This window comes from Coregonus lavaretus, assembly GCF_964263955.1.
Source record: "Coregonus lavaretus genome assembly, chromosome: 12".
In the NCBI taxonomy this organism is placed as follows: domain Eukaryota; kingdom Metazoa; phylum Chordata; class Actinopteri; order Salmoniformes; family Salmonidae; genus Coregonus; species Coregonus lavaretus.
In genome coordinates this window covers 24,647,996-24,660,655 of record NC_139999.1, presented here as the reverse complement: position 1 = coordinate 24,660,655, position 12,660 = coordinate 24,647,996, and the positions used below count along the sequence as shown (strand labels likewise).

Below are 12,660 nucleotides of genomic sequence, written 5' to 3'. Positions count from 1 at the left end.
CTCATGAGAGCCAGTTTCATCATAGCACTTGATGGTTTTTGCGACTGCACTTGAAGAAACTTTCAAAGGTCTTGAAATGTTCCGTATTGACTGGCCTTCATGTCTTAAAGTAATGATGGACTGTCGTTTCTCTTTGCTTATTTGAGCTGTTCTTGCCATAATATGGACTTGGTCTTTTACCAAATAGGGCTATCTTCTGTATACCCCCCCTACCTTGTCACAACACAACTGATTGGCTCAAACACATTAAGAAGGAAATACATTCCACAAATTAACTTTTAAGGCTATATTTTCATTTGTTCAACACTTTTCTTTGGTTACTACAATCATGATTCCATGTGTGTTATTTCATAGTTTTGATGTCTTCACTATTATTCTACAATGCAGAAAATAGTAAAAATAAGAAAGACCCTTGAATGAGTAGGTGTTCTAAAACGTTTGACCGGTGATGTGTATATATGTTTTGCAATATAACTGTCTTCCATATGTTTTATTAACAATATTACACTTCAGTTAAAACAAAAATGTATATTTTGTGTCATTATTTGACATTTTTAAGTGTTTTTCCTGGTGGTTAAGGCGGGCGACAGGAAAGCCACCATTTTTGTAGAATGACCCAGACATTCTCAGACCAAATGAAAGGTCACAGTTTAACTATCAATGCAGTGTTTGTCCTTTTCTTATTTTCTTAGAAAGGAATACAATCTTCTCCAGCTCTTTGTACCTCTCTTCTCAGACATGTACCATAGTAATTTGATGTACAAACCTATGTTATTCATAACAATCATTCTGTCATTGTGAAAGCTATTGAAATAATCATACATTAATATATTCATACTTCTATGCAATGAAGAGACTGAAAAAGAAATGAGAAAGAATGTATTCATGTTTATACAATATTAAACATTTTAAGTGGCTTCAGGAGTCAGTAAAGGCAGATATTTCATACAAGTAGAACAATATTTGGTGCAAAAAACACCAAAATACAAATGGCCATCTATACGTAATCACGATAAAAACATTTAAAAAATGACAAATGCATAATTGATCGGTAAAATACATTTTCAGATACATCATTTCAATTTTCTAAAGTGCCTTATTGAAATAAGATTCAAATGATTGCATTTAATTGTGTATCGCTACATAATACAATCTAAAAAGCGCTGTGATACAATTACAAATGTGAGAATATCTACCTGGTCTCAGACCTTAAGCACAAAAGATAAATATCACTTTCCAAAACATGTACAGTAACGGTTATATGTTGCCAGAAAAAGGGTGAGATGGGGTTGGAGAAAAATCTATATCTATAATATAATATATGCCATTTAGCAGATACTTTTATCCAAAGTCACCTACAGTCATACATTTTACGTATGGGTGGTCCCAGCAATCAAACCCACTACCCTGGCGTTACATGCGCCATGCTCTACCAACTGAGCTACAAAGGACCACCATATCTGTGTCAGTCTCTTGTGTCTGCAGCATGCATTCACACAACCACTCACACACATACTGTAAAAATACTCTGATTCCTCAGATCACGTGGTTTGATAGTATACCGTTGGTATAAGCGTTACACGCACCACCGTTTCATAATGATAGCGTTCCTTGGTTTGAACTTTTTGATTAGGATGACATGCAGCTAGAGCTAGGAAGGCACTGTTAGGGATAGGTGCTTTCTCAGTGAGAGATTTCACATTGAGACATGTGACCTTGAATTGCAGATAAATGTGCCATGAGTAGGAGGCAAATTTGATTGTTTACTGTTAACAGTCTGTGCTGATTGTGTGATGCAGGTACAGTGTGCTTCATATACTGTAACCTAGAGAATTACTATTGGATATACACAGCCTAAAATGAAAAGTAACCACTGCTTTGTGACACACTTGAGAAAAACAACCAACTTTGGCTTTGTCTCTTAACATCTTACGTGGGTCCTTGTTTCTAGAGTCATTGCAGTACGGAACACTACATCCACTAGTGAATAGCTTCTCCCATCTTCTTCAGCCTGGTCTTATAGACTAGACGTAACATAGTAAACGTACATTTGACACTAGTATGATATGTTATGTTTGGTATGGTTTCATAAGACAGAAGGTTACTTAAGGTAAAAACAAAAGTAGGGTGGTTGGTCGGGGTGCATGGGTAGGCGTATAACGCGAATATCTAGCAATCCAAAGGTTGCGTATTCAAATCTCATCACGGGCAATGTTTAGCATTTTAGCTAATTAACAACTTTGCAACTATTTACTACTTTTTAGCTACTTTGTAACTACTTAGCATGTTAGCTCACCCTTCCCCTAACCCTAATCTTAACCATTTAACCTAACTCCTAAGCTTAACCTTAACCATAACCTTAACCCCTAACGCTTAGCCTAGCTAACGCATGCCACCTAGCTAACGTTAGCGACAACAAATTGCAATTGGTAACATATCATAGGAATTGTCATTCGTAATATATCATACGAAATGGATGATGGACAATCACAGATTAATACATACCATACGAAACGTAACATATCATACTGTTTGCTATGTTACATTTACCCTCGAGTCCAGGTTGTCCATTTTGAACCTCACACTCACTCTCATATCAGTTACTCTGCATTAAGATATCACAGATACAGTTTGACCTATCCCTGTAACAGTAGCCCATTGCAGAGTCAACCTTCCTTCTCTGTGTCTCTCTCTGTCTCTCCCACTGTGTCTCTGCTCTGAGTGGGTTAGTGAAGGCATTGTGTCATGGCTTGCCGACCAGTCCTTGTAGGTAGAAGTTCCTTGCTGTTGTCTTGAGTTGTGCAGTCAGAGCAACACAACACAGCAGTTCTGTGTCCACTCAACGCGCATAATACACACAAGTGTACAAACTCCAGAAGATTACAACTCAACGGTATACTTGGACCGGTTTGTCCCTACACCTCTTTCTCTCCATTATTGTGAAAGGACGTCCGTCTCAAGTTCTCCTTGACCTTGACAAACTCTGGGGCTCTCACTGTCTCCTCTTGTTTTTCCTGCTCCTTCTCCAGCTGAATCAGAAATAAAAGGGAGTTTATTCAATCAATTTCTATTAGATTAAATTGTAAAAAGCTCTATAGCAATACAATTGTATTGACCAATTGATGATCTCTCCTACCTCTTCTAGCTTCTCCTTCCTCTTGAGGAGCTCTTGTTCCAGAGGGGATATCTTCTTTCTGGCCTCATCTTCCTCCTTCCTCTGCTTGATGATCTGTTCCCTCTTCCTGGCCTCCAAGACACGCTGCAGCTCCGGCTTAGACTCCACACCAACACCGCCACCCCTGAGAGACCGAGGGAGAGAAGGTATTTACTAAGGTCTTCTGCATTTGAATTTTCCTCGTCTCCAGCAGAGGGAACACATCATGCTAAATGCTATGTTCTGATATTGCTCTCTCATACAATATCCTTTCCTCACCCAAAGTAGCGGTGCATGGGTAAAATCACTGGGGAAGCCAAGCCAGGAAAAAGCCATATTATAACCTATGTGTTGTGATAATTGCGTTGTTTGCTGTATCCTGTTAGTTCATATGCCTTGACAACGTGACATATAGGCCTAAGGCCGAGACAATAAGAATACACAGTGGGCAGAATAAATTCAACCACATCTTTGTTTCATCACAAAACCGGAGAGCAACATCTGTCCGGTGAAGTCCACAAACAGTTACATGACCTACAGCATGGACAAGCAAGTAAATATTTCAGACATTTTCGGACTACTAAACAACTATTGATTTAGAACCACGGAGAGTTACCACAAGTCGCAAAGAAAACAGGCGCTTCCTCCACTATTCCAGCACCATTACAACTTCAACATTTCAACATCATCTAATCACCTATGCTTAGTCTAATACCGTGACAACTAAAAGATACCAAAAACGATTTAATCCAATCAACGTAAGCTACATTTTATGTGTCTGTCCATGTTACTGATTTCTGTGTTTGTGTGTGTGCACATGTGTGCATGCAAAGAAAGAACATGTTGACTCAGCCTACTTGTAGAGAAACGCCAATACCATCATCCTCTTTCATGTTGCCTAAACGGCAGTGGTGGAAAAAGTACCCAATTGTCATACTTGTAAAAGTAAAGATACCTTAATAGAAAATTACTCAAGTAAAAGTGAAAGTCACCCAGTAAAATACTACTTGAGTAAAAGTCTAAAGGTATTTGGTTTTAAATACACTTAAGTATCAAAAGTAAAAGTATAAATCATTACAAATTACTTATATTAAGCAAACCAAATGGCACCATTTTCTTGTTTTTATTTTATTTACGGATAGCCAAGGGCACACTCCAACACTCAGACATCATTTACAAACGAAGCATTGGTGTTTAGTGTGTACGTCAGATCAGAGGTAGTAGGGATGACCAGGGATGTTCACTTGATAAGTGCGTGAATTGGACAATTTTCCTGTCCTGCCAAGCATTCAAAATGTAATTAGTACTTTTGGGTGTCAGGGAAAATGTATGGAGTAAAAAGTACATTATTTTCTTTAGAAATGTAGTGAAGTAAAAGTAAAAATTGTCAAAAATATGAATAGTAAAATACAGATACCCAAAAACACTACTTAAGTAGTACTTTACAGTATTTTAACTTAAATACTTTACACCACTGCTAAACGGTCTATGACTCTGTCACACAGTACACACTTTTAGTTTTTGTTGTCCTAGGCTGCCTGGTTAAAATCCTCTCTGAACAGGGGCACACTTTGTGAATTTATGGTTTGATCAGAATCGCCTCTAGTCCAAATCCCTATCTACAGCCATGGCTAATTTAGGAAAGGGGTGAGTTTAGCTAGCTAGCTAGCCACCGGAGGACAGCATCACAACGAGACGCAACAATTCAAGTTTTTTGGTGCGCCAGGACTATTCACAGCTGAGCTCACTCAGTTTAGTTCAACGCTGATTGGCTATATTTAAATATGATTTTATCAACGGAGGCCAAATGCTCGCTGGCTTCCCTTGCATTCATTGCTATGGTTGACAACATACTATTTTTGACCTGACAGTGTCAGATAGATGGGATACACATACTGAGACAGAGGGGCACTGTTTCGTTAGTTCGGATGCTTTCTCGTGTGAGATACTGTATATTCAGCCTCTTGCGAATTGAAGGACATTTATGAAACCCAGAGAGATTAAATACATTATTGTGTATGTTTATTTTTATTTTTTATTTACATTTTTGGGGGAAACCTGGCTTCCCTTGACATCCATGAATACCCACCAATGCTCACCCATATTTTTTTTTCATGATTCAATTACATTAATATGACAAAAATAAAATGTGAAAGGATTATGTTGCAGTTTAGCAAATAACAATTGCATAGAGGTAAAGCTTATTTCCCTGCTAATAAATGCTCCTGTAGTCCTAACATGGGCTACGGGACTTGTGATCAACAGAGCTGTGTTTGTCTATGAATCTCTATGGGGATGCCAGATTAATTAGGAGCCTCTTTTCCATTAGAAAGAAAAAGACAGCAGGAAGGACACCGCTGAGGCTTGGTGGTGGGACCCTTGTTTTGTTTTATCAGAAAGGAAGAAAACAATCCTTCTCCATTGTGAATCTACTTTGAGTTTATTCAATCACTGCATGTGGCCTCTAAAACCTGTCAAGAATTCATTCAATATCTTCCCTCAATATCTCACATCAGACCTCTTCAGGGTGAAACGCTATTACACTCAGGATAAGATAGAAAGTGTTGAGCTCTCTTTGTAACCCTCCTCTCACCTCTTCTCTGCGAGACTGCTAATTAAATTAACGTAGTGCCTTCATCCTCCTTAGGGAGGTGGTTTTTTTTGGTGGTAGAGAGAGGGAGGGCTGCTATTGGAGGTGTGATTAGTGTTTTTGTTAATTTTGTCTGTGCTCATCAAATAAGTGTACACAAACAAACATGGAGGTAATTAATTTCATCAGCACTCACCTCTCCACACACACAACACACCACACCCACGCACACACACACACACACACACAGTGTGTAGCAGTAGCCTGTGTAGATAGTTTATGAAAGAAACACACTACCAATAGACTACAATCCCCAAAAATCTGTGGAAGGTATAGTTTGATCGGCAAGCACAGGACAAGAATAGCACAGTGAAAGGGCTGATATCGGAGTCCACTATATTACTTTCTGGTTGCTGTCGTCCATAGGCCTTTTCATGACAGACTCTGGGACCCCTGACTCCTCTATACCTTCTCACTGCTCTGAAATCCATAGACAGTCCTTTCTTACTACACAGCATTGTGAACGGCATTGACATTTTAACCAAAACATGTTTTTTTTTCTCTGTGTGTTGTGGTCCATGCTTTTTTCCCTCTTTCCTCTTACATCCACCGCCTCAGATTTTCCAGACATCAATGCAATACATTGACACAAAATGCCTTATCTAGAGTGTGAGAGCGAACGAGAGAGGTAGTGAAACAGCAATCAGAGAAAATGGAGACCACTCAGTAAGAGAGAGAAAGGCTGTTCAGGTTGATGACCTGCACCCCCATCACAGTGGTGTGGCTGATCTCCCAGCGCTGTAAGGGCTCTCTCTCTGTCATTGTGCCCAACAGTTTGCCTGTTCTGGGCTTTGAGTCTCACAGCCATACCCCTCTTAGCACCAGTAGCAGTGCCAACCCAATCCCAGCATATACATGTAGATGCTTAATTGAAAGCATGGCACCCTTCCAGCTTACCTCTGAGTATCTGCCTGCCTGCCTGTAGAAAAGCAGAAGCGAATGCGTGTGTGTGCAATACACGCAATATAATCATCCCATGATTATGGCCAAATGGGCCCTCAATGTGGTGCTCTGCAGACTTTACTGTAGTATTCACTGTAGTGTTTGTGTGAACATGACTGTAAAATGATGTAGTATTTACTGTAGTGTTTTTGCAGACATGACTGTAGGATACTGTAGTACTGTAGTGTTTTTGCGGACATGTCTGTAGTATACTATAGTATTCACTGTAGTATTTTTGCGGACAGGACTGTAGTATATAGTAGTAACAACTGATGACTAGGGCTAGCTAAAATGGCACAAACCACCAGACTATGCCAGTTACTGTTTAATGAGGGGAACACTTCATCCAGGACATTAGACATAGGTTCGTGACAGTCTACCTATTGAGTTGGGTCAACAGTTCTGAGCAATGCAACGGAGCAGATGACACCTTATCAAAAAAATATATGTTTTATTACAATTGTAACATCTAAACGTTAGACAGGTTAAAGACAGTCACCTTATTGAAGGCGCTACCAATAAACTGCCTGGACCTCAAACCAGCAAAGCCTCTCCAAACAAACCAACTGAAAACAAAAGGACATTATTGCAGTGGCTTTACATAATGAACAATTTGAATATTGTCACATTAATAAACTCACTGATGGTCAGACTCAACACATACCATTCAGAACAATCAACCACACCTCAAAGATTTCTTCAAGCCCACATGTTCATAAAATGGTTGCTGACAAACAAAAAGGTGTAATGGGTCCGCACTCAAAAAGATGTTGCATAAAGCTTACTTCATTATTAGATTTTTTAAATGATTTTCACTGCATCAGGGATAGCGTACACAGACGTTTCACTGCATCAGGGATAGCGTACACAGACGTTTCACTGCATCAGGGATAGCGTACACAGACGTTTTACTGCATCAGGGATAGCGTACACAGACGTTTCACTGCATCAGGGATAGCGTACACAGACGTTTCACTGCATCAGGGATAGCGTACACAGACGTTTTACTGCATCAGGGATAGCGTACACAGACGTTTTACTGCATCAGGGATAGCGTACACAGACGTTTCACTGCATCAGGGATAGCGTACACAGACGTTTTACTGCATCAGGGATAGCGTACACAGACGTTTTACTGCATCAGGGATAGCGTACACAGACGTTTTACTGCATCAGGGATAGCGTACACAGACGTTTCGGCGTTACAGCCTTCTTCAGTGTGTAGGTGCAATTTTACCAATGATGCTGTACAACCTATACACCCAAAGGACCTTCCAGGTACAAAGCTTGAATAAGAACATGACCATGACCATGACCAAGGGGTGATTTTATACATTTCCTGCATGTTTTCCGCTAATAAAGGTGCTCAGGGAAACACTGACCAAACATTTGGTTCATAGCCTGTCACACAATATTCTTCTACTGTGGGACTCCAGTTAAAGAGCAGGCGGATGCAGAGAATGCTGTGGTAGCCATGCTGGGTAAGTGTGCCTTCAATTCTAAATAAATCACAGACAGTGTCACCAGCAAAGCACCCCCACACCATAACACCTCCTCCTCCATGCTTTATGGTGGGAAATACACATGCGTAGATCATCCGTTCACCCACACCGCGTCTCACAAAGACACAGCGGTTGGAACCAAAAATCTCCAATTTGGACTCCAGACCAAAGGACAAATTTCCACCGGTCTAATGTCCATTTCTCGTGTGTCTTGGCCCAAGCAAGTCTCTTCTTCTTATTGGTGTCCTTTAGTAGTGGTTTCTTTGCAGCAATTTGACCATGAAGGCCGGATTCACACAGTCTCCTCTGAACAGTTGATGTTGAAATGTGTCTGTTACTTGAACTCTGTGAAGTATTTATTTGGACTGCAATTTATGAGGCTGGTAAATCTAATGAACTTATCCTCTGCAGCAGAGGTAACTCTGGGTCTTCCATTCCTGTGGCGTTCCTCATTATAGCCAGTTTCATCATAGCACTTGATGGTTTTTGCGACTGCACTTGAAGAAACTTTCAAAGTTCTTGAAATGTAACGTATTGACTGACCTTCATGTCTTAAAGTAATGATGGACTGTCGTTTCACTTTGCTTATTTGAGCTGTTCTTGCCATAATATGGACTTGGTCTTTTACCAAATAGGGCTATGTTCTGTATATCCCCCTACTTTGTCACAACACAATTGATTGGCTCAAACGCATTAAGAAGGAAAGAAATTCCACAAATTAACTTTTAACAAGGCACACCTGTTATTTGAAATGCATTCCAGGTGACTACGTCATGGTTGTGAGAATGCCAAGAGTGTGCAAAGCTGTCATCAAGGCAAAGCGTGGCTATTTGAAGAATCTCAAATATAAAATATATTTTGATTTCTTTAACACTTTTTGGGTTACTACATGATTCCATATGTGTTATTTAATAGTGTTGATGTCTTCACTATTATTCTACAATGTAGAAAATAGTAAAAATAAAGAAAAACCCTTGAATGAGTAGGTGTTCTAAAATGTTTGACCGGTAATGTACAGTGGGGAAAAAAAGTATTTAGTCAGCCACCAATTGTGCAAGTTCTCCCACTTAAAAAGATGAGAGAGGCCTGTAATTTTCATCATAGGTACACGTCAACTATGACAGACAAATTGAGCATTTTTTTCCCGGAAAATCACATTGTAGGATTTTTTATGATTTTATTTGCAAATGATGGTGGAAAATAAGTATTTGGTCCCCTACAAACAAGCAAGATTTCTGACTCTCACAGACCTGTAACTTCTTCTTTAAGAGGCTCCTCTGTCCTCCACTCGTTACCTGTATTAATGGCACCTGTTTGAACTTGTTATCAGTATAAAAGACACCTGTCCACAACCTCAAACAGTCACACTCCAAACTCCACTATGGCCAAGACCAAAGAGCTGTCAAAGAACACCAGAAACACAATTGTAGACCTGCACCAGGCTGGGAAGACTGAATCTGCAATAGGTAAGCAGCTTGGTTTGAATAAATCAACTGTGGGAGCAATTATTAGGAAATGGAAGACATACAAGACCACTGATAATCTCCCTCGATCTGGGGCTCCACGCAAGATCTCACCCCGTGGGGTCAAAATGATCACAAGAACGGTGAGCAAAAATTCCAGAACCACACGGGGGGACCTAGTGAATGACCTGCAGAGAGCTGGGACCAAAGTAACAAAGCCTACCATCAGTAACACACTACGCCGCCAGGGACTCAAATCCTGCAGTGCAGACGTGTCCCCCTGCTTAAGCCAGTACATGTCCAGGCCCGTCTGAAGTTTGCTAGAGTGCATTTGGATGATCCAGAAGAGGATTGGGAGAATGTCATATGGTCAGATGAAACCAAAATAGAACTTTTTGGTAAAAACTCAACTCGTCGTGTTTGGAGGACAAAGAATGCTGAGTTGCATCCAAAGAACAACATACCTACTGTGAAGCATGGGGGTGGAAACATCATGCTTTGGGGCTGTTTTTCTGCAAAGGGACCAGGACGACTGATTCGTGTAAAGGAAAGAAGGAATGGGGCCATGTATCGTGAGATTTTGAGTGAAAACCTCCTTCCATCAGCAAGGGCATTGAAGATGAAACGTGGCCGGGTCTTTCAGCATGACAATGATCCCAAACACACCGCCCGGGCAACGAAGGAGTGGCTTCGTAAGAAGCATTTCAAGGTCCTGGAGTGGCCTAGCCAGTCTCCAGATCTCAACCCCATAGAACATCTTTGGAGGGAGTTGAAAGTCCGTGTTGCCCAGCGACAGCCCCAAAACATCACTGCTCTAGAGGAGATCTGCATAGAGGAATGGGCCAAAATACCAGCAACAGTGTGTGAAAACCTTGTGAAGAGTTACAGAAAACGTTTGACCTGTGTCATTGCCAACAAAGGGTATATAACAAAGTATTGAGAAACTTTTGTTATTGACCAAATACTTATTTTCCACCATAATTTGCAAATAAATTCATTAAAAATTCTACAATGTGATTTTCTGGAGAAAAAAAATCTCATTTTGTCTGTCATAGTTGACGTGTACCTATGATGAAAATTACAGGCCTCTCTCATCTTTTTAAGTGGGAGAACTTGCACAATTGGTGGCTGACTAAATACTTTTTTTCCCCACTGTACATAATTAAATTGGCTGTTAATGGAAATGCATTAAACATATAAATTGGAAAAGCTATCCATAAATATAGCAGCAGTTAACAATGAATGGCCAGAAAGGGGGTGCAATAGCATGCGGCATGGCACGTCATTCATAGACACTAACTGCTTTAGTGCCTATTGACGATAGTATCTTCTACCCATCTTTATGGGCACATGAGGACGGAGCTCACTCGTGTGCCCTCTATATAACTCTATGGTATGTTTACGGGCCGGTTCGAGGGCGCCTCCTTTCAATCCGGGTCCTTCACCCAGACAGAGCTAAGTAGTTGAGCACCACAAAGACTCTCACAAATAATAACCAGTATGCGTCAATTAAATGTGAGTACAAGCCTTTTATCTTATAGAATGGGATAAGAAGAGGACATCACCATTGTTTGTTTTGTATAGTTGATATCAGCCGCGATATGCTAAGGGTTCAGTCAAACAGCCATTTTGAGTCTATTGATCTGTTCTCTTTGGGACTTGTACTGTTAATGGACACAAAGTGCTCATTACATTGCAGTTTTGTGCATTGCCTTTATGTTAACTAGGCCTGCTTTTATGCAGTTGTGTAAAGTACTTAAGTTTTGGAGGTATCTATACTTTTGCTTTTACTTCACTACATTTCTAAAGAAAATTAAGTACTTTTTACTCCCTGACACCCAAAAGTACTCATTACATTTTGAATGCTTAGCAGGACAAGAAATTGGTCAAATTCACGCACTTATCAAGAGAACATCCCTGGTCATCCCTACTGCCTCTGATCTGGCGGCTCACTAAACACACATGCTTCGTTTGTAAATTATGTCTGAGTGTTGGAGTGTGCCCCTGGCTATCCATACATTAACAAAATACAAATGGTGCCGTCTGGTTTGCTTAATATAAGGAATTTTAAATAATTTATACTTTTACTTTTGATGAAGTATATTTTAGCAATTGCCTTTACTTTTGATAATTAAGTATATTTAAAACAAAATACCTTTAGACTTTTACTCAAGTAGTATTTTACTGGATGACTCACTTTTACTTGAGTCATTTTCTATTAAGGTATCTTTACTTTTACTCAAGTATGACAATTGGGTACTTTTTCCACCACCGATTTTATGGCTATGCTTTCTACTTTAGTTAGCTTTGGATTGTTTGTTTGCTTGCCATGCTATGTAGCCATTGATAAATTAGCCTGCTATAGCTTCGGCCTACCATGCCGCATGTTATTGCACCCTCTTGCTGGCCATTCATTAAACTACTGCTATATTTATGCATAGCTTTACCAATGAACATGCTTATAGGCCAAATAATGATGTATGTTCATTGCTGTTATTGTTTGCACCGTTTTGTCTCCTTTTAGATAAACCATACACCATACAAAGCCAACCAAGTCTCAATTCAAGACAAGTCTCATGTCAACAATCATTCCCTGCCATGTATCATCTCCATAATCTGAATCTACAAAGGCTCAAACTGAACTGCATCTCTGCCTGCTCTTTAACTCCCACAGTTGATGGGCATCACCATAACTCTAACCTAAACCTCAATCAGCTACAATCTTGTAACTGAAAAATATTTTATGACGGGCTATGAACCAAATATTTGGCCAGTGTTTCCCTCTGCACCTTTATTAGGGTAGGACATGCATGAAATGTATAAAATCACCCCTTGGTCATGTTCAGGTGTGAGCTTTGTACCCGGAAGGTCCTTTGTGTGTATAGGCTGTACGGCGTTGTTGCTGTTTATTTCTGTGAGCAACCATTTTGTGACCATGCGGTCTTGAAG

At 40.0% G+C, this 12,660-nt stretch overlaps 1 protein-coding gene across 1 annotated transcript in view; it reads right to left on the bottom strand.

Moving 5' to 3' along the window:
* Positions 1-868: 868 nt before the first annotated feature.
* The window catches only part of LOC311138562 (actin-associated protein FAM107A-like), a gene marked incomplete at its 5' end in the record, with an annotated part of 29,319 nt that continues 17,527 nt past the window's right edge, over positions 869-12,660 (bottom strand). Inside the window, 2 exons of the mRNA XM_084173304.1 lie at positions 869-3,029; positions 3,137-3,299. Of these exons, the coding sequence (XP_084029430.1) occupies positions 2,916-3,029; positions 3,137-3,299 (277 nt within the window). The 3' untranslated portion in view covers positions 869-2,915. The remainder of the gene's footprint in view (positions 3,030-3,136; positions 3,300-12,660) is intronic.